General features: G+C 48.5%; 1 protein-coding gene across 1 annotated transcript; it reads left to right on the top strand.

Moving 5' to 3' along the window:
• Positions 1–2,977: 2,977 nt before the first annotated feature.
• PSTPIP2 (proline-serine-threonine phosphatase interacting protein 2) lies at positions 2,978–23,768 on the top strand. Its single transcript, XM_083882910.1, has 15 exons — positions 2,978–3,050; positions 10,970–11,070; positions 12,708–12,785; positions 13,601–13,635; positions 15,112–15,218; positions 15,889–15,951; positions 16,827–16,925; positions 17,126–17,171; positions 17,578–17,657; positions 19,064–19,162; positions 19,676–19,772; positions 20,080–20,161; positions 20,831–20,865; positions 21,176–21,233; positions 21,752–23,768. The coding sequence occupies exons 1-14, from the start codon at positions 3,018–3,020 to the stop codon at positions 21,223–21,225; spliced, it is 1,005 nt and encodes a 334-aa protein (XP_083739036.1). The 5' UTR covers positions 2,978–3,017; the 3' UTR covers positions 21,226–21,233; positions 21,752–23,768.
• The last annotated feature ends 1,090 nt before the right edge of the window (positions 23,769–24,858 follow it).

Genomic DNA, 24,858 nt, shown 5'->3' with positions numbered 1-24,858 from the left:
GAACTCTGGAAATCAGGGGTGTCTTTAATAGTTGAGTGGGCAAACTCCCCTGACACAAACCAGGAGAGTAACAGCTGAGGGACCTTCTCAGTGTTCATCTTTTGTGCCAGGCAGCTTACCCTGCACAAAGGCAGTGCAGCTGGGGAGGCTGCCTGGGCTGTCTTGTCATGGGGATAACCCCCATTGGACTTCCCAGGAATCTCTAACTGCCTGACAGTGACAAGGTTTCTTGGAATTGCTGTCTGACCCATCCTGGTGCCTGGCCTTTAGAGTACTGGTCCTTGTGTCTCAGGACAACTGCAGGTGTAGCTGTCACAGTAGTAATAGCTAGAGATTTAAATCTGAGAATCCCAGAATGGTGTTGGAGAGGGCCTTGAAGATCATCTCACTCCTGCCTTCTGTCATGGGCAGGGACATCTTCCACTATCCCAGGTTGCTGCAAGCCCTGTCCAGCCTGGCCTTGGGCTCTTCCAGGGATGGGGCAGACCCACCCTCACAGCCAATGATTTCTTTCCAATATCCCATCTAACCTTTGGCCTCTGTCACTATTAAGCCACTGCTTATTGTCACTCCAGGCCCATGTTAATAGTCTTTCTTCATCTTGTCAGCTTCCTTCAGGTACTGGAAGGCTGCAGTTAGATCACCCTGGAGCTGCTGCTGCTTCAAGGCTGAACAATCCTAATTCCATCCCTCTGATCATCTTGGTGCCTGCTCTGGATTCACGCCAGCAGCTCCATGTCTTTGTGCTCTTGGGGCCAGGGCTGGAGGCAGGTGGGGTCTCACCTGAGCAGAGGGGTAGAATACCCCCTTGCAGCCCTGCCCATGCTGTGGGATCAGCCCAGGGCAATGGGGGGGTTTCAAGGCCAGGGCAGGACTGCTCTTGATGTGTGCACTGTCCCCAATTAACTTCCTCTACAGGAGTGGGCTGTCTCCTAGTCCAAACCTGTGGAGTTCCAGGCAGCTGGAGACGTTCTCACGCAGTTCAGGCTAACAAGCTTCTCTTGTTAGTTGCCTGAGTGCTTTGAGAGAGTGAGCTCTGCAGTACTGAGCGAAAACAAACATGCACTTGCAATCCAGAGATGGCAGATAACTTTTTGGGAACAGTTGGTGCTGTGATCCAAGAGGAAGGACTCCTGTGCAGATCTTTGGTCTTTCACCATCTTGTTTCTTTTACCCCACAGCCCCAGAACAGGTGGCTGGAGGGCCTCACAGGTGTGGGAGGGAATACTGCTCTGATCTGCTTAACATAATTTGTTCCTTCCAGGACAGCTTTTACAGCCTGTGGCTCTGTTTCTGCCCAGTGACAACCCTGGTTACTACTTGATATTGCTGTGCCATGTTTTACTAATGTGCTGCTGTAGTTGGAAAGCCCTAAGCTCAGAGTCTTAGTCCAAAACTACAGAGATGTATTTTTTTCTAGTAACATAAGATGAATGTTCTGAGGTTCTGGTTTCTATCCTCTTACTGTTGTGATTCAGGAAGGTGGTAACTTCCTTAAGGAAGCACCATGAGCTAAATGCATCCAATCAGGTCGGAGTGAAGGTCAGTGGATGAAGGTTTTGGAGGATGTGTCACAGGTCCTGAATGGTGCTATGGGATGCCCTGGCCATGGGATGGGGCTGGGAATCTGGAAATGGTGAGTGGATCACCGAATCACAGTGGTCTGGTTTGAAAGATCATCTATGTCCCCCCCTGCCATGGGCAGGATTCCTGGTCCCAGATTGCTCCAAACCCCATCCAATCTGGCCTTGGACACTGGCGGGGGTGGAGAGTCACAGCTTCTCTGGGCAACCTGTGCCCTGGCCTCACCATCATCACTGGGAAGAGAATCTTCCCAGTATCCCATCTATCCCTACTGTCTCTCAGTGGGAAGCCATTCCCTCTTGTTCTGTTACTCTGTGCCCATGTCTGAAGTGCCTCTCCAGCTCTCTTGGAGCCTATTTAGGTGCTTGGTGGTATGGATTCATGGTGGTGGTTTGTGCTCTCTCGTGTCAAGGGGCTACGCACAGGGTTAGTCTGCCTAAATCAGCCTCAGGTTTCAATTGAGCAGACTTACTTCAGTAAATTGAAAATGCCTTTATTTACATCGGTGGAGTGTTTTAGCTGTCCCTGTGTTCAAGCAGAGGCAGCAATTGAGTATGGGTGGGTGTGATTGGGGCATTTCAGTACACAGTCCAATCTCCACTTTCATATTTTTCAAGCATTGCTCAGAGGTGCCTCATGGAGTGCCTCATGTCAGGCAATGGCCCCTAATAAACACATGTGTGTGACATGCGTTGTGTGTGGTGAAGGAGGATTGTGTGTGTTTAGGTGCAGCTGGGAGGGCTCAGCCTGAAGAAAAGGAGGCTCGGGGGGACCTTCTGGCTCTGACAGGGGACAGCTGTGGGGGTCGGGCTCTGCTCCCAGGGAACAGGGACAGGATAAGCAACAGCCTGCCGCTGTGCCAGAATAAATTTAGATTGGATATTGGGAAAACTTTTTGACCTGGGGACTTTTCCTGCCCTAGCACAGGCTTCTCAGGGCAGTTGTGAAGTCCTCATCCTTGGATTAAAACGTCTCTGGATGTGTGGGACACGGGTTAATGGTGGGCTTGGCAGTGCTCGGCAAATGGTTGGACTCGATGACCTTGTTGGACTTTTGCAACCTAAGCAATTTTATGATTCCACGAAACCTTCCCAAAATATTCCTGAAGCACCGAGCCGCGCGGGCAGGTGGTGTGGGCACGGCTGTGCAGCCGCCGGCCGAGCTGCTCCCGCTCCGCTCCGTCTTTCCTCGGGGAAGCCGCGCTGCTCAGCGGGATGGGCCGTCACGGGTGGGTCTGTCCCACGGTGCTCGGACGCCGAGCCTCCCCGCCCCGCCCGCCGCTGCACGCCCCACTCCTCGGCCCGCGGGGTCCCGGGGCGGGAGCGGCCCTGCGTGGGAGGAGACTCCGCTGGGCGGGCCGGGCACGGCAGGGCAGAGCACGGCAGGGCACGGCAGGGCAGGGAGCGGCGGAGCGCGGCGGTGGCGGCAGCAGGATGCGGGAGGCGCGGTTCAGGGACCACTTCTGGGTGAGTGGGAGCACGGCGGGACCGGGACAGCGGGGGCAGAACCAGCCGGAGCCTGGGGGGGGGCACAGCTGGAGGGATCACTGCTGTCTGGTTATAGCTGGCTCCAAAGCCAGCCATCGTAGTCGTGGAGTGACTTTGCTGAACGCTCTGGGTCGATAAAACACGGGCATAGGTTGCCCAGGGAAGCTGTGGCTGCCCCACCCCTGGAAGTATCCAAGGGCAAGTTGGATGAGGCTTGGAACAATCCGGGATAGTGGAAGCTTTCCCGGCCCATGGCAGGAGGTGGAATGAAGTGGGCTTTAAGATCCTTTCCAACCCAAACCATTCTGTGATTCCGTGATCCCCAGCAGGGACTGCCCACCATGCATGTGGTTGAGAGTTGTGGCTTTACAGCCTGCTCCATGCAGCCAAAATAATCCCAGAAAGTGGCTGCTGCCCTGCTGGAGGAAGTCAGTGCCAGGCAGAAGGGTTTGATATCATTAATTTGCCATTGGTGAACTGCTTGGAGACACCATGGCAAAAAATGCTCTCTTGATGAGGACCTAATCCTGGACTAAGAGCAAGTCATTAATTGTGCTGCCTCTGCTGTTCATCCAGGGAGAAAAACAGTTCAGGGAAAACCACAATTTATTCTTTTTAGTCTGAATTATGCTTTTATAAAAGGAGAAGTGCAGGAAACCCACATATCTGCTGCAAAGCTTCAGTTCTGTGGCTACTTGGTTCCTCTTGTGGTGGACCTTCATTCTAGGTATTGGAAACCAGGAAGTAAATTACCAAATTTGGTCTTTTGGGGCTGAAAATCTTCATCTGTGAATGGTGCTTAGGGTTTCCCAGAGGTTGCCTGGAAGCAGCTCCCATCTTGTAGGCTGTGGGACAGAAGCACAGGCCCCAGGAAGAGCCGGCACCAGGTTTGGGGCTCCTGAATGCTGCAGAGTAAGTGCAGAGCACCAGCATCACACAGCATCATTAGTAAGTTAACCTGTTGCGGAGAATAAAGCCAGCTTTCCATCTGGCAGCTGCTTCCCAGCTATTTGCTACACAGAAGTTTTCCACAGTGCTCACTTTGCTTTGCAAATGGGCAGAGGGGAGCTTTTGAGGGTGCTGGCAGCACCCCCTGGGCTGGGGGAATAACTGTGATGCCAGAAGAGCTGAGTAGACAGGGTTTGTCATGCCTCAGTGGCACTTTGGATTGAAGAAGAGCTTCTCACCGCAGGGCTGACTTTGACTATTTCTGCCCAGTTTGTTCCTCTCCAGCAGTGCTGTGGTGCTTTTTGGAGGAAGATCCTGGAGGAGGGGGCTCAGTGGGAGAAAACACCAGTACAGGAGCAGCCTCTAGCTCCCAAGATAAGGAGAGTCTTGGCTGTTGCATGGGGCACTCACCCCTGCTTGGCCACTTCTACTGTGAACACAACTATTTCCTGAATAATCTCTGGTTCTTGCTGAGTCCCAAACCGTTGGTGCTGCCAGAGATTTTTCCTGATATTTGTCCTTTCTGAAGGCTGTGTGCTCCAAGCCCCCTGACCGAGGAAACGTGCCTGGGGCAGGCAGCTGGGGTGGAGGTTGGACAGGAACGTGATGGATGTGAGTCAGTGGAGAGACTGAGGCCCTTCTGTGGTCATTGGGCCCATGGAAAAGGCAGGTACCACCCCAGGCAGCTGCCACACCACATACTGGTGACTGTGCATCAGCTGTGAGGGCTGGGGAGAAGGGGTGAATAAGGGTAGGAAGAAAAAAATCAAGATGAGCTGTGGAGAGCTGCACATCCAGCTTCCTGGTGTGCTTTCTGAGTGCTGTGAGTGGGTACTTCCTCCTGCAATTTTCCTCTTAGATTACTTTGTGTAAGGCAAAAACAGAAGAAGTCTTTGCTGAAGCAAGTGATTTCTTAGAATCATAGAAGCACAGAGCAGTTTGGGTTGGGAAAGACCTTAAAAACCATCTAGTCCAACAGCCTGCTATGATAACGGACACCTTTCACAAGACCATGCTCTATGCCCTGTCTTACCTGGCCTGGAACACTTCCAGGGATGGTGTAGCCACAGCTTGTGTGGGTAACCTGTGCCAATGTTTTAATACTCTCACTCATAAACTGTTGGATGGAGGGAGACTGAATCCAAACAATTCCTTCCTTATATTTTATATTAATCTCTTCCTTATATTTACTATTTAGTTTAAAACCATCATTACTTGTCCTATCATTACAAAGAGGTTGGTGAGGCACAACTTTCATCTTCTGTAGGTTCTTCACCTGTCAGACAAGGTGAGATAAAGAAAGCCATTGTTGAATGATCCCGGGCAGGTGGCAGATTATGCCATGCATTGTTCTAAAGAACAATGGTGGTGGTGCTGGCTTAGCTTCAGATCTGCTAGTCCAACAAAATATCCATGTCTTTTTTTTTCCCTGCAAATTAACTCATCATCCCACTCTACCTGCAGAATCCCTAAATACTGGGAAAAATATATGTTATTCTGGTGGGAGCAATTTTCTCAGTGGTTAGGACAGCATGATGAGAAGGAGGAGATCTTGGGGAGCGCTCTAGGGGAGGTATGCTCCAACTGATGGGACAAAGACTAAAAAATGTCCAAACTCTCAAAATCTAGGCCAGTTTTGGTATTGGATCTTCCAGCTTTGAAATGTGACTGGTTGTGCTTGATGACCTCCAAATTTCTTTGTGAGGATAGGGTGGTGAGGGTGGTGTGGCCCTGGCACAGGTTGCCCAGAGCAGCTGTGGCTGCCCCTGGATCCCTGGGAGTTTCCAAGGCCAGGTTGGATGAGGCTTGGAGTGACCTGAGATAGTGGAAGGTGTCCCTGCCGATGGCAGGGAGTGGAATGAGATGAGGTTTAAGGTCCTTTCCAACCCTGTGATTCTGTGATTGGAGGCTAAGCTGCAGCCCACCCTTTGCTCTGTTGGGGTAGCAGAGCACTGCTTCCAGCCTCACCTGGGGACTGATTATTTTTAAACAGTTCTGGTTCCTTTGATGGGTGCTGTGCTTGCTTCTGCACTGGGTCCTGTTCCCTGCTGGGGCTGATGGTATGATATTCTTGATGTGCTCTGTTGGGAAAACACAGGGCCACTTGGTTTTCTGCACTGAAGTTTGCTCATGCTCTCAGGTCTCAATACAAGTTGATGAATTTTCTTAAATAAAGAGGTTTGCTTTCTGGCATCTCCTGCAGCTAAGACTGCAGCTCCTACTTGCTAAGGGACTGAAGTCCAGACATGCCTGAAGCTGAACATTTTTTGCCCTGCATGCTCTGACTCCTATGTACCCTCCCACAGGCCGTGTATCCTGCCTACCTGTGAGGGAGCTGTACAAAAACAAAAATACTCCAAAGCTTGTGCTTGTTTGCCCTTGCCCTGCCTGGTGATTGCCATGAAGTGGGTGGCAAGTGTGACACTTTGTTTTCATTTGTTTTTGCAATCTGCTCTTCTTTCACTATGTGAGGTCTTTTCTTTCACTTTTTTTCACTTTCTTCGTACATGCCTTGTTGTCCACAAGCCTGCTCTTGCACATATTTCAGGTAACCCAACAGCCTTGGGTCTCGTCCCTGCTATAAAACCATATGGTGCTGTAAAACTATATGGTAAAAATAGAAATGATAGTAATGCTAAGAATCACTCTAATTCTAATCTGTGGGCTAACAGGTTGCAATTTGGAGAGTAGAATATTGGTAATTTTGCCTTCAATGAGGCAATGCTCTGCTCCCTGCAGTGCATTCAGTGATGCTGCTAAAACAAGCCATGGCTGGGGGGATGCAGCCCTGGGTTCCTGGGCTTATTCCCTGGCTGCTGACTGGTGGTGGCTGTTTCACTTCCTCTTTCCCCTACATGTCCTTCTCTAAATGGGGACTGGCCTGGTGGAACTTAGCAGCAGCATTGTGAAATCCCCAGGTCGTTGTTTCAAAGGAACAAGGTGGGGTTTGTGGGAAGAAGTCATTGCATCAAAACGGAATGGTCCATTGCTTTTGGTGCCTTTGGGACGAGCAGGGAAGGTGTTGACATAGGGGAAGGATACTTCAAATGGAAAATTCCTAATCAAAAACTGCTTTTTGCAGGATGCTGGACCCAAGTGGGTGAATTTGCAGTGAGGCCTTTTCCCCCCTACAACGAGTTTTGTCTGTCCTGTTGTACCCTTCTGGTAATCGAGTGGGGAGGAACTGCAACCTTATGCAGCCTCTCCTCGCCCTGCTCCCTACAGGCACCAGCATAAGCACTTCTCTTTGTCTCAGCAACTTCTGTAGGGCACTGAGTGATTTTGAGGCTGAACTGACTGTGAACGGCCAGCTACAGTTGCACAGTGTTTCTGACTACTTAAATAGTCACCGGCTTCTGGTGTGTTTCTCTAAGCGCATGCAAGGCTGAGGAAACGTACTGAGAGCTTGTAATAAATATAGACCTTTCGAGAGATGGTCCATGAACAAGTGCAGTGCCCCAAACTTTTCAGTTTGGGAAGGTTGGGACAGACTGAAGGAGGGCAGGAAGGCTCTTCATGGGGCTCTGGACAGGCTGGATCCATGGGCTGAGGCCAGTGGTGTAAGGTTCAACAAGATCACAACAAGTGCCAGATCTTGCACTTGGGTCACCCAATCCCTGCAGCTCCACGCTGGAGCAGAGGGACTGGAAAGGTCCTTGGGAAGGGCCCTTGGAGTGCTGGTGCCAGTGGCTGGACAGGAGCCCAGGAGTGCCCAGGTGGGCAAGGGGCCGATGGCCCCTGGGCTGTCCCAGCCATGGTGTGACACAGCCCCAGGCAGGGCCCGTCCCCTGGGCTGGCACTGCTGAGGCACCTCCAGTGCTGGGGACAGCTCTGGGCCCCTCAGGACAAGAGAGACAGGAAAGGGAAGGGAGCTGGGGAAGGGGCTGGAGCCCCAGAAGTGGCTGAGGGAGCTGGGAGAGGGGCTCAGCCTGGAGAGAAGGAGGCTCAGGGGGACCTTCTGGCTCTGCACAACTCCCTGACAGGAGGGGACAGCCAGGGGGGTTGGGCACTGCTCCCAAGGAACAGGGACAGGATAAGAGGGAAGGGCCTCAGGTTGTGTCAAGTGATGTTTGGATTGGATATTAGGGAAAATTTCGTCATGACAAGGGTTATTAATCCTAAAAACAGGGTGCCCAGGGTGGTGGTGGAGTCCCCATCCCCAGAGAGATTTAAAAGCCACGTGGATGTGGCAGTTGGGGAGATGGGTTAGTGGTGGGCTGGGCAATGCTGGAGTGGTTGGAGTTAATCGTCTTAGAGGGCTTTTCTAATTTAAGCATTTCTATGTTTCTCCAATGCCATTTGCCTCACAGGATGGGATGTCTGCAGGGGTTTTCCATGTAAAGCGAGGTAGAAGATGGAAGTGTCAAGCTCAGCAGCTTGCTGTGACTCAAACAGAGTCATGATGTGCTTTCACATCCCAAGCAGAGCATTTTAGTCTCTCTTTTGGCTGAAAGTGTAACCAAACCCCAAAATATCACAAGCACCACACAAATTCCTTGTGGTTATTGAGTCCATTGGGTGCAAATCCAGGCAGCAGATCAGGAAGGGGGGCTGCATGCCTTGCGAGCTTAGGAAACATCAGGTGCTGCTTTGTCACCTTGAAATCATCTGTTTGCAGTTTCCATGCGCTGTCCTCTAAATAGCATGTGGGCTCAGAGCTCTGCCCAGCAGGGACGACCAGGACATGTGTGAGCTGGAGAGTGGCAGAGAAGATCCTAATGCTCTGTTTCAGCAGGGCTTAGTGCAACTATCCATCTTTCATAATTGCCTTTGTATTAGTTTATTATGGTTTTAAATCTTCTTCTCTGTGCCCAATGGCTCCGTGCTTGCCATGTTCCACTTCCTCTTCCATTGCTGTTGCCAGCCCTGCCTTTGCAGTCACAAGAATCAGAATGGTCAAGAATCTCATAATGGTTTGGGTTGAAAGGGACCCTCAAGACCATCCAATTCCACCTGCCACGGGCAGGGACATCTTCCACTATCCCAGGTTGCTGCAAGCCCTGTCCAACCTGGCCTTGGACAGTTCCAGGGATGGGGCAGCCACAGCTTCTCTGGGCAACCTGTGCCCTGGCCTCACCATCTTCACAGTTAAGAAATCCTTCCCAATATCCCATTTAACCCTGCTCTCTGGCAGTGGGAAGCCATTCCCCCTTGTGCTGTCCCTCCATTCCTTGTCCCAAGTCCCTCTCCAGCTCTCCTGGACCCCCTGTAGGCACTGGACAAGGCTCTGAGCTCTGAAGGCTCCCTAGAGCCTTCTCCAGGCTGAGCACCCCCAGTCATGCAGGTCCTTTTGACTCTTCCAGTGCCAAACCTGCCCAGAAGGTTTCTGAAAACCTTGTTGTGTTGACACCATACAGCCCTGCCTGGCTCCATCTGGGCTGGGAGCTCCTCCCATGGAAAACTTACATGGAGGAATTTAAAAGCCATATAAATGTGGCACTAGGGGACCTGGGTAGGTGAATGGCTTTGCTGTGCTGGGGAATGTTTACGATCTCAGAGGGCTTTTCCAACTTAAACAATTGTGTGATTCTGTGTTTCATGTAACACCTTGCACCCTGAGGTCTGATGTAGCCTTGGGTGCTTAGAAAACACACATGCTGGAGTTAAATCCTTTCATTGTAGAAGGAAGAGTGATAAAACAAGGAGCTTAGCTGCACATTATTGAGGTATACTCCCAGTTTTACCCTTGACCCTTCTGCCTGGCACAGAGAGCCCAAGAATGCCAGATAGCAGAAGAGGACACAGGAGCCTCCAGGTGTCCTAGGATGTACAGTGATGGAGCTCTGACCCTCCTTCCTGCCTGGGCTTACAGTGACCAGCAGTTGTGCTTTGCATCCATTTTGTTTCCTTTGAAAGTGGGGATAGGAATTCAAGTTAGGCTGTTCCTGTGTTTTGCAAATGTAATGATGCTGGACTCTAGTGCAGTGTTTCCTTTTCCCGGACCTGATTAGTGAAGATGTGGAGCAACCTGAGAGCTGGTTGTGGGTTTATCAGTTAATCAGTTGTGGGTGGTGGGTTTATCAGTTTATCAGTCCCTCATTCTGGAGGGATTTTTGTACTTTGTAAATGTAGTTTCATTTCTGCTTAGGTTCTGCTCCACAGTCATGTCTTCCCATGTGATACTTGTGGATTTTTTGCTAGTCCCATTCCACCACAACTCCCTTTCGCTTCTTGCTTTCTGATCACTGACAGTCAAGTACTTGAATAGGGAATTTCCCTTAATTAAACTTTTCACAAATGCTAGCCCTGTTCCTCCTCTTTTATTGCACCAGGAATAAACTCTTGATAAATCCCCTCTTGTGCTGCCCACAATTTTATGCCAGATCTCTGAATGCTCTCATCCTGGCTTTGAACAATTTCCTGGATCTCTCCATCCTGCCACTATCCTCTTCAGCTTTCTTGATAATGTTTCATGGCTTTTGTTTCCTGTTGCTGAGCTTCATACCTGCTCCTACTATTGTCCCTTTTCTGCAGCCATGCGTAGGAATGGGGAAAGAGTGGGGTAGAGTAAGTCAGCCTATGTCATTGCTGCATCTTTTCCTTTTCCTTTTCCTTTTCCTTTTCCTTTTCCTTTTCCTTTTCCTTTTCCTTTTCCTTTTCCTTTTCCTTTTCCTTTTCCTTTTCCTTTTCCTTTCCCTTTCCCTTTCCCTTTCCCTTTCCCTTTCCCTCTCCCTTATGCATCAGTGCAATTTGTGTTTTTAAGGAATGATTTGGAAGGAAACACTGACCCTTCAGAAGTCTATGGCAAGTGTGAGTAGCACAGATGTACCTTGTCTCAAATTGCCACCATTGTTCTCATTCTGGACTCTCTCCTAAAAGAAAAAAAGTTATTTTAATGAAGAGGCACTTGTACGTTCACTCCCACTAAGCCATGGCCTGTGCAAATGCTTTGGGAGGTGGCAGTAGCCATGGATTCCACAAGGACATGACTCCTGTTCCTGTGTTTTCAGAGCACGGATCTGACCAGCACAGTTGGCTATGACAGCATCATTCAGCATCTGAACGATGGCAGGAAGAACTGCAAAGAGTTTGAAGACTTTCTGAAGGAAAGGTAGGGAGCTGCCTCTGACAGTGGATTGGGTTAAGCCTGGAACTGGTGCTGTGGCACTACTCCTGGTATTCCCAGTTTGATTTCTGCCATGTGTAACTGTTGTTAAAATGCTGTTCCATGAAGTTCACCTTGCTTTTTTACCTTGCAGAAGATCAGGTTAGAAGATCTTGGCCTAGGAGAGCCATGGCTTTGTCCTGTCTTTGTCTCTGTACATTATGAACACCCCACAGATTCAGCATTAAAATGTGGTGGGGCTAGGTACTGCCATTATTAATCAGAGGAGATGACCACAGAGGTTCTGTGGCTGCAAAAACAGCTGTGATGATCTGACCATGTATTTTGCCTTTATAGTTCACCTGGTTAGCAATGGCTAAATAGGAAGAGCATTGTAGAACACTGTACATTGAAATAATGTCATTTTGATAATGACAACTGGAGGAAACCAACCTCTGACTGCACGTCTCAGTACAGAGCATCCTGGAACAAACAAAATGGGGATGAACCCATAGGAGGAGAACTGCACCTAAAAATATCTAATGCACCTACATCTGTTCAGGCTGTAATCCCTTGTTCCAGGAAAATCTGGACCTTCCACTTGAGGAAGTGGACCGTGAGAACCAAGTCTCACTCAATCGTGACAATGCAGAGAGTGCCAAAAGCCTCCTCTACACTCTGTGCCCTCTTTGGACTTGAAAGAGGTGTAGGTTGCCACTGAAGTGTCTAGCCAGGAGGCAATCAGAGGCAGGACCTGGATTTGCCGCTCTCTGGACTTGGCCCAGTTGTCCAACACAGCTGTTACACAGTTCCAGCTATGCAGAATGTGCCTGCTGGATGTTTTGTCTCAAACAAAGTTCATGGGAATTTTGTTAGGTAGAAAAAAAATCAACCTATAATACATATTCTTTTCAATTTTTCTATTAGTTTCTGGAGTTTTTAGAGTTACGGTAGGTGAATTTCATTGACGAACTTCAGAAATCAACCATACTAGAGTCTCTATCTGTGTTAGTAGTTAAGGCATTTAAGGTGTTATTTGTTTTATCTAGTAGATGTTCTGATGGCAGCCTCTAGCAGTACTTGTTCCTTTCCACTGGTCCAAACAACTAGGATTGCCCACATGGAGAGAACTACATTTGACCAAGCAAGTCCAGCCCTGGTTGTCTGTAGTGATTTCAAAGGAGCTGCAAAGAACTGGCTGTTCTTAAACTGAAACACATGGACTCTCTATTCCTCCCTCCTTTCTTCCAAGAGGGGGAGATAATATGATCTCTCAAAGGTGTTATTTATGCCACCTCACAAAATTTGTTCTCTTCTTCAGGTGCTCTCCCTAAGAATTAGTGTCAGGTACAGAGAGTACTTTTTGCCATGCATTGACAGAGGGCAGGGTTAAATGGGATATTGGGTAGGAATTCTTGGCTGTGAGGTTGGTGAGGCCCTGACACATGTTGTCCAGAGCAGCTGTGGCTGCTCCTGGATCCCTGAAAGTGTCCAAGACCAGGCTGGGTGGGGCTTGCAGCAACTTGGGATAGTGAAAGATGTCCCTGCCCATGGCAGAGGGTAGAACTGGATGAGTTTTCATGTCCCTTCCAAACCAAACCAATTGATAGTTTCTCTTTTTGACTTCTCTCTTTCCTCACTAGAGCAATTATAGAAGAAAAATATGGCAAGGAGCTCATAAACCTGTCGAAGAAGAAGCCCTGTGGGCAGACGGAGCTGAAGTAAGTTCAGAGTTGCTTTTATAGGTGTCCCTGAAGCAGTGAAGGAGGAAGAGAAGGAAGGAAGCTGTGGGACAAAACAGAACTGAAATGTGATTGGGTTCAGAAGATGAGCTGAAATAATTTTCATGAATGAGTTGGAGCCTACCAAGTTCCCTTTAGCCACAGGTTAACTATAGATGCTCAGGGGGAATGTGGGCTAGTGGGTCAGCAGAAAGCTGAGGATCATGAAACCTTGGGTTACCTCCAGCCAGGTTTTGTAGCCAGAGGAAAGTACAGGTACTTCCTTGGCTCAAACCACGAAATCTTTAGAGCCCAGCGTGCTGTGGCTACCACGGTTTGCTCCATTTCCCAAGTGACCCTCAGCGCCTTCTGCTTCCTCCTTTGTTTCTATACTTTTTACATGCCCTGGTCATTTACTTACAGTTTCATATTGACGTGTCACCTAAAATGTTTCTGACATTTTTACTGTGCAATATTAATAGGGAGAAAAGCTCCCTACTTTCCCAACCACTGGCAAACACACCGTGTTGAAATTGTTCATCTGTTCAAATAAGAGTTTTAGGAGGTTGCTAGAAACATTTGAATTTTTAATAGCATCCAGTGTTCAGAAAGATGTAAAGTTGGTGTCAGACCAAGTGAGCAGTGTTATATCTGCTGAGGGGAAAAAGCTGGAGGTACTAAGAGGATAAATAAATGTACTTTGAGGTACTTTGGCCATTGTTGAGTGAGCTCTCTTTTGGAAGAGGTGCTCTGCTTGGTGCCTGTGCCTGAATGTGCTTTTCCACACTTTTTAATGCCCTGCCTTTGTTTTTCAGCACGCTGAAGAGATCCCTCGATGTTTTCAAACAACGTAAGTAATTCTTTGTATTTGCCAGGACACTTTGCAGCTCAAGAGCCTGAAGGCAACTGCTTGGGAAGAAAAAAGCAGAGAAATCTCTAAAGCTGTGCAGTGCTGAGGCCAGGCATAGGCTGTACTGCTGGTGCAGTTCACCCCTGTGTGTGGGGTTTGCGATAGAGTGAGCCAGGACATGTGAGACTGGACACCCACAGGGCATCATTTTGGGATCTCTTGGGCTTTTAGGTCTGGCTAGAGCTCAGAAGTCATGTTTATGTTGTACATAGGAAGCTGTGCACGGGAAGCTCCTTTGGAGTTTGTTGGACAGGCTCGTCCTCTTCACAAACACACTGTAACTCATACTTCAAACCTGGGGACAGCTCTGGGCCCCTCACAGCAAGAGGAACATTGAGGGCCTGGAGCATATCCAGGGAAGGGAAGGGAACTGGGGAAGGGGCTGGAGCCCCAGGAGTGGCTGAGGGAGCTGGGAGAGGGGCTCAGTCTGGAGAAAAGGAGGCTCAGGGGGAACCTTCTGGTTCTGCACAACTCCCTGATAGGAGGGGACAGCTGGGGGGGTCAGGCTCTGCTCCCAAGGAACAGGGACAGGATAAGAGGGAAGGGCCTCAGGTTGTGCCAGCACAGATTTAAGTTGGATACTTGGAATTTTTTTTCATGGAAACTGTTGTCCAGTCCTGGCCCAGGCTCCCCAGGGCAGTGGTGGAGTCCTTGTCCCTGAAGAGATTTAACAGCCATGTAGATGTGGCACTTGGGGAGATAGGTTAGTGGTGGCCTTGGCAGTGCTGGGGGAATGGTTTGAACTTGAGGATCTGAAGAGGGCTTTTCCAACCTAAATGACTGTGTGATTCCAACTGGAGCATCTAAAAGGTGGTGCTTTGGCCAGTGTACATTGTCATGTATCACACCCTGCCATGATACCATCAGACATCCTCAAGGTATGAGCACTCTGCTATCATGTGCCCAGTCCATCCCTTGCCCAATCCAGTTTTCTTTGCTGCCTCTGTGGTCCTCCCTGGCATGGCTCTGCCCTCACCACTGCTGACAGTTCACAGCTGTGGGTTCAGAGCAGCTTTGCGGGTTGACTCAGGAGCTGGCATTTGGCTCTGCTCCCTTGGTGGACTTGCTGGAGTGGTGTTTCACAGTGTGGCTGCTTGCCTTCAGCAAGAGGAGCCTGAGATTGTTTTAGCCTTCATTTTTCTGTGTTCCAAGTTGTTGCATGCTGGCCTGGGGCATTGCAGTGTGTTGAAACATGCCTAGATTTACCTGCATGAGGGGAAGAGTTTTCTCAAACTGGGGAGCAGGTCCCAGCAGGACTGATCCTTACATTGGTGAGCACTGCTTGGAGGCTGCTTCAGACAAGCTGGAGCTTTTTCACTTTTCTGAAAGGGGATGTGTGATGTGTTCTAAGTTGACTTGCGAAACAGTCTCTTTAGGAATATATATATAAATATTGAATTTATTTTCTCTTTGCAGAGATAGACAATGTGGGACAAGGTCACATCCAGCTGGCGCAAACCCTTCGGGAGGAAGCAAAGAAGATGGAAGACTTCAGGGAAAAGCAAAAGCTGCACCGCAAGAAGGTCAGGCACTGTGGGAAGACATGCCTTCCTGCAGGGTGTTGATCCTGCCCCAGAAAGGGACTGGTCTGGTGCTGTCTCATGCCATGTCCCAGCCCTTGCCATGCCCCCACTGACCATGGGGACTGGGGAAGTACTGAGCTCCTTCCTATGTGTTGTAACTGTGTTGAACTGTGTAGTAACCTCCAACTTCCTTCTTCTCACTTCCATGTTTTCTCCGTGTGCTTTTTGAGGCCAGCCGCAGCACTGGAATGTTTTTAAAGCATTTGTTTATAGTGCTGTGTGATCTCCATAGGAACTGCTAAAATGGACAAGCGTTTTAACTTCTTCTGACTTGAGATTCCTTTGTCTGGAAGACCAGGGAAAACTGCTAGAACCAGAGACTGGTTTGGATATAGAAGAGGGGAATGGGCTTCCCAGTTTTGCCAGAGTCTGTGGAGGTGATACAGTTCTATATATTGCTAGGATTTAGTTTGTAGAGATCCTTTACATACACAATTTAAGGCTTAGGCAGAAGTACAAAAGATGAGTTTTGTGAAGATGATTTGGGTGCTTGAAGGTCTTTAAACACATCTCATTGTGGTCTGTGGCTCATTCTCTTCTAAGCCACACAGTGTGTCCTGGAGCTTTGATGGTCAGTGATGTGCTGACCCCAAGTCTGTTGTCTTCACAGATAGAGCTGATAATGGAGGCAATTCACAAAAATAGGAATCTTCAGTACAAGAAAACCATGGAGGTAAAGCAAATATGCTGCTGTTTCTTGCCATATGAGTTAATGCTGCTCTCTCACACACACACACACACACAGAGAGCACTGGGACACTCTTAAATGAGAGGGGTTCCTCCTCTTCTGCGACTCTTGATGCTGTGTCTGTGTGAATGGTGTGCAGGGTGTGCCCAGAAACAGTGAAGAGCATGCCAAAACCACAGCTAGTGGTAGCCTTGCAGGGTTGGATACAAATGGTTAAGAATCAGAGAATTATTCAGGTTGGAAAAGCCCTCTAAGATGCGTGAGTCCAACCATTTGCCCAGCACTGCCCAGCCCACCACTAACCCATCTCCCCAGGTGCCACATCACACCTTTTTTGAACACTTCCATGGATTGTGACTTTACCACTGCCCTGGGCAGCCTCTACCAGGGCATGAAAACCCTTTCTGTGAAGAAGTTTTTCTGAATATCTACTCTATACCTCCTGTGATGCAACTTGAGGTCACTTCCTCTTGTCCTGTCCCTTGTTCCCTGGGAGTGGAGCTTGACCTCCACCTGGCTGCCCCCTCCTGTCAGGGAGTTGTGCAGAGCCAGAAGGTCCCCCCAGAGCCTCCTTTTCTCCAGGCTGAGCCCCTTTCCCAGCTCCCTTGGCTGCTTCTCATCAAACTTGTGCTCCTGCCCATTCCCCAGCCCTCCTCTGGACATGCCCATGGCCTTGGTTGCCAGAAGCTTTTCACCCCAATCCAAGAGCAGCCTGCCTTGCAAGGCTTTTCCCAAGCTGCAGGGCACCTTTTGTGCCATTCCCTGCTCTGCAGGCAGCCTATTCACTTGCAGGCTGAGCTTTTCCCCAAGGCCTCCCCTCGAGGTGTGTCTGCATCTGGCTGTTGTGGTGTCTGTCCTAGGCCAAGCGTCTGTACGAGCAGCGCTGCCGGGACAAGGATGAGGCGGAGCAGGCTGTGCACCGCAACGCCAACCTGGTCACGCAGAAGCAGCAGGAGAAGGTACGGGAAGTGGGTGGCCATGGCGTAGGCAGGGAAAGGGATGTCTTTTCTTACAGCTCTTATGCCACATGGCTCTTCTCCCAGCTCTGGGTTTTCGGGTGAGATGGGGTGGCAGGTGATGTTCCCCAGTGGGGCTGTAGTGCCATTGATGATGCACCCAGCCTCCTCTCCATCTTCCTTGTCTCTCCCGTTTTTGGCAGCTGTTCCTGAAGCTGGCTCAGACAAAATCAGCACTAGAGGATACTGGTAAGTGTGGAAATACCATGTTGGGAGGGTGAGGGGAGTGTTTCCAGGGGCAGGAGGCTGTAAAGCCGTGGCATGGCTTGTTGATGAGCTCCAGCTCTTGGGTCACAGAACTCCTCGGAAACACATGCCCAAGATAGCAGCAGTGGGCAACTTCCCCGGAGAAGACTGCATGGCCCCAGCCAAAGCCATGTCCTTCTGCTTTATCCCTGATCTCCCAGCCTTTCCAGCCTTTCTCACAGTACTAGAATTATCTTCTGTTGAAGGGATTTTTTTAAATGAATGTCAGTCATAGAGTCACAGAATCATAAAGTTATTTAGATTGAAAGAGACCTTAAAGGTCATCTTGTTCCACCCCCACTGCCAAATATGTTCCACCGCTTCAGCCAAAATATGATTTGTCTCGCAGACAGGAATTACCAGCAGAGTGTGACCACAATGGAGAAGATCCGGGAAGAGTGGCAGAACGAGCACATCAAAGCTTGCGAGGTAAATGCCCCTAAGCACCTCTACGTGGCAGTATGGTCCTTTGGGTTTGCAATCCTGGCTTGCAGGGCTCAGGGGCAATGCAGGTTTTCTGTCTGTGTATTCCCCTGGTGGTGAAGCATCAGGATGTTATTGCAGCTAGCTCTATGTGTGTCTCAAGCATGGCTTCTGGAGTCAAGGTTTCTGGGTGTATCAGACTGAAGTAGACTGCCTCACAGGGAAGTGGTCCAGCAGGGATTTCTAGCACATGCTGAGGAATTTCAGACTGGTAGCAAGAGGGCTGAGCAGCTGCTCTGCTGCTGGCTTGTGATCTATGACCAAGGGATGGACGGGGACTGCAAAGACAGATTTTATTCCAGATCTGCTTCAGGCTTGCAACCAGCTTTCCCATTCCCAGCTGATCCCTTCCAAGTTGCTTCTCTTCAGGCTGCAATTCTACTTTTCCCTTTTGAACTGGAATTTGCTGTTTTGTGTGGTGTGCATGGGTGTCTCTGTGCTGGTGTGCTTTTGGTGTCTTCTCTGGAAGCCTCTAGGATGGGGACACAGTTTAGTGGTGGCTTGGCAGTCCTGGGTTAGTGGCTGGACTTGATGTTCTTAGCTTTTCCAAACCTAATGATTCTGTGGTAGGGAGTGGAAAGCAGCAGTTTCACTTTTGCAGATGGATGATGTGGAAGTTTTCCTCTCCATGTGTTGCAAAGGTCATAAGTGGTAACAAGTATGGATGTTCATGGAAATGTGTAAAAGCATGTGAAATTGAGGTGTACCAGACAGCAGATTTCAAAAGGGTTTAAACCTGCTTGGAAAGGGCTGGGCAGGAAACAGCAAGAAGACCAAACAATCAATACACCTCTGTTTTCATACCTCCCCAGTGCTTTTTATCATTACTTCATACTGAAACATAGAAATGTTAAAAAAACCCACGTGCCTGTGGTACCTGGGGAGATGTGTTAGTGGTGGCCTTGGGAGTGTGGGAGTAATGGTGGGATTTGATGATCTTAGAGAGCTTTTCCAACCTAAATGATTCTGTGATTTAAGGGTACCTGTGCAAGGGAAGTGGGCTGGGACCACAGGAGCATGGGGTACCTTGGAGTCCTAAACTGCCTTTAGGAAGCTGGCTTCATCTCCCTCGAGGTATAAATGTGCTGGGTGGTCCCCTCCCCATTAGTCTTGCAGATTTTCCAAGCTTAGAACTCACCTTTAAATTACCTGGTTGGGTAATTTAAAGGGATTATTTCTCCTTTGCACTATCCAGAGGACTCATGGCTTCCTTTTTTCCTGCAGAAGACCAACACCAACTGCTCCTGGCAGTTAGCTTTGTTTTGGCATGTGGGGATGAGAAGCAATCAGGGCAAAAGAGATTTGCCTTTGTTTTAAAGATGTTATGGACAGTTTTGTCTGTATTGTTTCAGTTCTTTGAGACTCAGGAGTGTGAGCGGATCAACTATTTCCGTAATGCCCTCTGGCTCCACATCAACCAGCTCTCCCTGGGCTGTGTCCAAAATGATGAGGTACCTCAACTAAAAATCTTCATTTTTCTGCATAAAAAGCAAAGCCCAATTTGTTTTCCTGGGCACTAAGCTGTGTTACATCTGAATTGGGCTGTGGCTCTTGATTGACGACAGATACTGGCATGAGTGGGCAAGCAGAAGGATTGGCCAAAACTCTTACAAATGAGGTTTCCTCTGGGATTCCCACATTTTTTAAGGGTGTTGAGGCCCTGGCACAGGTTGCCCAGAGAAACTGTGGTAGCCTCATTCCTGGAAATGTCCAAGACCAGGATGGACAGGGCTTGGAGGAACCTGGTCTAGTGAAAGGTGTCCCTGCCCATGGCAGGGGGTAGAATGGGATGGGCTTTAAAGTTCTTTTCCAACCCAAACTATTCTGGGATTCTGTGATTCCCCTGACACTGAAGCTTGTGTGAGTACTGGGCATAGTTTCAGCCTATGTGTGGTAAGCAATTGGGAAAAAGCCTTGTTTTTTGACCTGATGTATTCAAATGCATTTTATTTCCCTTTTTGCAGAAATATGAGGAAATCCGCAAGAGTTTAGAAATGTGCAGCATTGAGAAGGATGTTGATTTTTTCGTAAATTTACGCAAAACTGGAAGTTTGGCTCCGGGTAAGAGCTCAGAGAATCTAAGAAAGTAATGCTGACTGCCCTGTACTCCTCATGGAGCTGGCTGCTCTTGTCAGCATCATCTTGTGTGCAGAAAACATTCAATTTGTGTTTCATTTGTTGTCATGCAGCACTAGTCTCTGCCACTTTTGACAGCCCCTGGAGCCCCTGGAGATCATAGATCCTTTTTTTTAGTTTCCTGATCAGGCATTTTCTCAGAGAGGGGAAAAACTTAGCAGCTGAATGTTGCTATATGAAGTATTTTCTGTCTGTAATAGGCTTGTACTTTACTATTGTCAACTTTTCCTAGCTCCTGTTGTTTATGAAAACTACTATAATGCCCAGAGAAATGTGACTCCTGCGAGAAGTCCAGTTCCCGTACCTATATCAAGGTAAGGTGTGTAACATGTACCACTGTGATTGTTATTGCAAATGATGCTTGCACCCTCAAAACAGGCATCTTTCAATCTATTGGAAGCTTGAGGTAAGGGTATCAGAGGAAAATATTTGCTTGCATGGGTCTTAGTGTGATCTGTCCGTCTGAGGAGAGTTAAAAGCATTTGTGGGTGAAGGGAGGAACTGCAGAGCTGGATTCACTCTCGTGGGAGAGAATCTGGGTAGGGAGGACATGGTGAAGGGTTTTTCTGTCAGGGGCAAGGTGATGACTGGGGCCAAGACTCACACTAAGGATGAATTGCCACTCTGGCTGCCACACTGAGAGAGGAGTCATGTCCAATTATGGCTTCCTGATGCCTCACTCTGGGCAAAGGCATGTACAAAGACATTCCCTGAGGCTCACTTGTGAATTTTTTCCCGAGTCAGTGCTTTCTGGTTTTTCCTCTCCTCCATTGTGTCAGGTTCAATTCCCGTGTTTGCCAAGTGGGCTGTGGGTGATGAGCCCACCATGACTTGCCTTGTCAGGTCTCCATAAAGCCCAGGCTGGCCAAACCTCTTGCTCTCCCACCAGCTCTGGGGGCAGGGGCAGCTGGGGCATGCAGAACCAGGACAAAGGGAGTCCTTTAGCCATGCAGATCTTCAGCTCTGTGTTTCCTTCTGTGCAGGAGGGGACCCTTGCCCACCCCGACCAGTGCACCAGGTGAGTTACTGCTTCATGGGCTTTCTGGCCACACAAGGGAGCTATCACTTCAGCCCTTCCCCAGAGTCCCTTTCCAGCTCCCTTGGACCCCCTTTAGGCACCGGAAGGAACTCTAAGGTCTCTTTGGAGCCTTCTCTTCTCCAAGTGAACACCCCCAGCTCTCCCAGTCTGGCTTGAGCCTTATTCACTCTTGCATCCCATCCCTTTTACATGGATGGCCAGTGTATGGTGCTTCTGCTCTGTTTAAAGTCACGTAATGATCACTTCTCATGGGAAACCTGTGGGGATTTTTTTGTGCTCTGTGTTTCAGGGGAGCCTGATTATGCCACTGTTGATGGCTACAGCTTGGTACATTTCTAGCAGTCACAGTAAGTACCCACTTTTGATGAACAAATGAGGCTTAAAAGAAAGAGGGGGAAGAATTTTTTACCTGGGCAGATAGTAATATGACAAGGGGGAATGGTTTATACTAAAAGAGGGTAGATTTAGATCAGCTAGAAGGGAGAAGTTCTTCCCTGTGAGGTGGTGAGGCCCTGACACAGGCTGCCCAGACAGCTGTGACTGCCCCACCCCTGGAGGCGTTCTAGGCTAGGTTGGACAGGGCTTGGAGCAACCTGGGATAGTGGAAGGTGTCCCTGCCCTTTGCAGGGGTGTTGGAATTAGATGGTCCTGACCGTCCATTCCAACCCAAACCATTTTGGGATTCTGTAAGAAAGGATTTAATATGAGATGACGCTACACAGAGGAGAGACAGTGGAGAAAGAAAGGCCATTGGTTAAGGAATGACATTTTGAGGTGACTGACTGGAAGTGACACTTCTGTCAGCCCTCTCATTGCTTGTCTGAGCTGTAGCTATGGTTTAGACACTGTTCATCCTGTTCTCTAGGTTTTCCAGAAGGCAGGAGACATTGTTGGTCTTACCAGCATGGCAGAGATGGTGTTTTCAGTTATTCCCAGCCACACAGAGCTGAAGTGCTTCTGCTTTTCAAGAGAATGTTTGAGGACTCCGGTAATTATTTGTACATTTAGAAAGCGCTTACTAAAAATCTATGCCTTTGATCAGCAAACTCCTTTGATGGATCTTCACACTCAGAGGAAGAAAAGGACCAGACACAGGGATGATCTGTGTCAGAAGAAGTTTTTGATTTGAAATTCTTCTAAAGTGTAGCCATCTAGAAAGTCTGGAGTCTCCCACTTTCCAGATCACTAAGAAGTTGTATGTACTGAGAGGAGTTCTGCACAATGCTTCGGGCATGCTGGCTTATGTTCAGGTTATGTGCATCCCTCTCAGATCTCAGGTTTTGCTTATTCCTAAGGGCTTTTGCCTGTTCTTAAAGTCTTTCATTAGTGGGGATGAAACTTGTCATTCAGGCAAAATTTTACTCACATCTTTCAGAAATCTTGCTTAAAGGAGCAAGATTTCTTAGCTACAGCTAAGCATATCTGGCTTAGCTGTAGCTGTGCTCCAGGCTTAAGTGCTGACACTGGAAGCTGATTTACATCTACTCAGGGAGGGGCTGTGTCACATCTAGCCTGCTGGGAGGTCCCAGGAGGGATCTGAAGGAAATCATTCAACTCTTCCAACCACCTCTCTGATGAGGGTCTTGTGAGCATTTAGGTTTATCAGGCCTGGTAAGCTCTGGACACCAGGCTGGATGGGGCTTGGAGCAACCTGGTCGAGTGGAAGGTGTCCTTTCCCAAAGCAGGGAGTTGGAACTGGACCCTTTTTGAGACTACCTAAAAACAGAGGCCAGACAAAATTAAGAGACTAAAAAGCAGTTATATTTATTGAAGGGCCTTCAGGTACATTTGGGGCAGACAAAGCCCCTCCAGGGGCTACACCCAAAATGGACCACGGGTCATGGGTTTTCATATTTTTGTAGGTTTGGTCCATTTGCATATTGGATGTTAATCTTTCATTTACAGCTTCAGGTAAGGAAGAAATTTACCTCAAGTTTGCTCCCCCAACTCACTTTTGTTTACATTTCTCAGGGCCTGAGACAGTGATTCCCAGGCCAAGAGAGGAATTGTTTTGTCTGACCAAAATGGGAAAGCAGTAGCTGACACTGTATATGGAGTTTAGAGTTATACACTGAAGAACTGCAGGATTACAAAAAAAAAAACCAAAAAAAACCAAAACAAAACAAAAAAAAACCAAAACAAAAAAACAAAAAACAAACAAACAAAAAAAAAACCCAAAAAAAACCACAACAAAAAAAACCAACAAAAAAACCCCACCAAAAATACAAAAGCTAAAATCCTAGGGCATCAGAACCAGGTGGTCTTTAAGGTCCCTTCCAACCCAAACCATCACTGGATTCTCTGATTCTATGATTTAGTTAACTTCTGTGATTCTCTAAACTTTGGACTTGTTCTGACTATGCACCACTGGAAACAAACTGCTGGAGCCATGAAACTTGTTTTTTGACCACATCTCCTGAAAGTTCCTGCCCTTGTTGTTGCCACATATATAGATATGATTATGGCTTTGATTCAGAAACTTATGTGCCTCAGAGAGTCCTTACTGGTCTCTCTGATGTCCCTGTGTGCAGTGCTGCTTCACTGCTTCTCGCTGCCTTGCAATACTGGATACAGGGACACAGGATATGGGGATAAACACAATTTACCTGTCTAAACCTGCCGCCAGGTCTCTAACCTGGAGCAACAGGATTTGCTGTTTTTATGATGTTATTCAAGTTGAATTGCATGGCTTCAGCACGTGCCTCAGCTCACCTGTCCTTGGGGTTTTTACTGGATTTATTTGTGTGGGGAAGATGAGACTGAGCTCTAACATCTGCCGTGCTGCCTCACAGTGAGCTGTGCAGAGCGCACATGCCAAGGAGTCAGCTATCCTATTTATTTCTGAAAGACCAAGGATACAAATATTCTTCTGAAGGAGCCTGCTGTAGTCTTAGTTCTATAAATATATATTTTAAAAAATAAGTTTTGAGTCTTGTGTTCTGGTTGCATTCTTTTTTAAAGTTGTCATGTTCACTTTCTGTCAGGGATGGGTTTGGGATCCATGCAAAGCATCGTAGTCTCTCCTGGATGGAAACCTACAAAACCACATTCTTGATCAGCCTTTATTTCAGTCCTTGCTCAATACCAACACAGTAGTGGGAGAAAACACCCCAAAAGAGAATGGCATGAGAAGTGCTTATGATTAGTCAAGAGCTGCAGACCATGCAGGGTTGTTTGCCCTGAAAGTGTCTGCTCTGCAAAAACTTGCATGTTTTCTTTTTTGAGATTTTTTCCACTGACTGAGCACAATAGTTGCTGTTCGACTTTTCTGTAGAGATCCACAGTGAGGCTAAAACTTGACTTGCACATTTACTAAAAGCACGGAAATAATCCCAGACTTGGGGTTGGGAAAGGTTTCCCCCTACACCCACGTACAGTTTACCTTTCCCATAGATACAACAAATTCCAGGTTACACTAGTAACACAAAGACTTCTTGATCCCCAAGTACAAGGTTCCACGGAGAGACCAGTGCTTGTTCAAGGCCATTGACTAAACTGTGATGCGTTCTGCCAAGTGCTACTGAGATCTGGGGAGGCTCATCCTCCCGGGCACTGGGAGAAGTCACTCCTGCTCCCAGTGGGGCCTGGCCCTGCTCTGGCTGCAGCTCCCTGGGGAGCTGGGTGCCAGGACAGGGCTCTGAGGGACAGCAATTGCTGGTCCAGTGCTGAGCCAGCATTCCTGCTCTGCTGGGGGTGTCTCAGGCCCTGGGACAGACAGAAGGGACCTCACACTCCCCATCCTCACTAGTGAGGGCTTGGCTCCTCATCCCACATCTCTGTGGCAGAAGCTTGGGTAGGCCCTATGGACAGTCTTTGAGTCCCTATAGGAATCTCTGGTTCACTATAGACTATCTGTTAGTCCCTCTGGGCAGTCTATGGGTCCCTATAGCAGTCTGTGTGTCCCCATAGAGTGTCTGTTTTTCCCTAAGGACAATATGTCAGTCCCTGTGGATCGCCTGTATGCCCCTGTGG

This window comes from Zosterops lateralis (assembly GCF_965231275.1).
Source record: "Zosterops lateralis genome assembly, chromosome: Z".
Lineage (NCBI taxonomy): Eukaryota > Metazoa > Chordata > Aves > Passeriformes > Zosteropidae > Zosterops > Zosterops lateralis.
The sequence above is the reverse complement of the archived record's forward strand: the minus strand, read 5'-3'. Positions and strand labels throughout refer to the sequence as shown.

Coding starts and splice junctions, on each gene's coding strand:
- PSTPIP2 (XM_083882910.1), top strand. CDS start 3,018: ATGCGGGAGGCGCGGTTCAGGGACCACTTCTGG. Junction 13,636..15,111: donor CCTCGATGTTTTCAAACAAC/GTAAGTAATTCT, acceptor TTCTCTTTGCAG/AGATAGACAATGTGGGACAA. Junction 15,952..16,826: donor AGTACAAGAAAACCATGGAG/GTAAAGCAAATA, acceptor TGTCTGTCCTAG/GCCAAGCGTCTGTACGAGCA.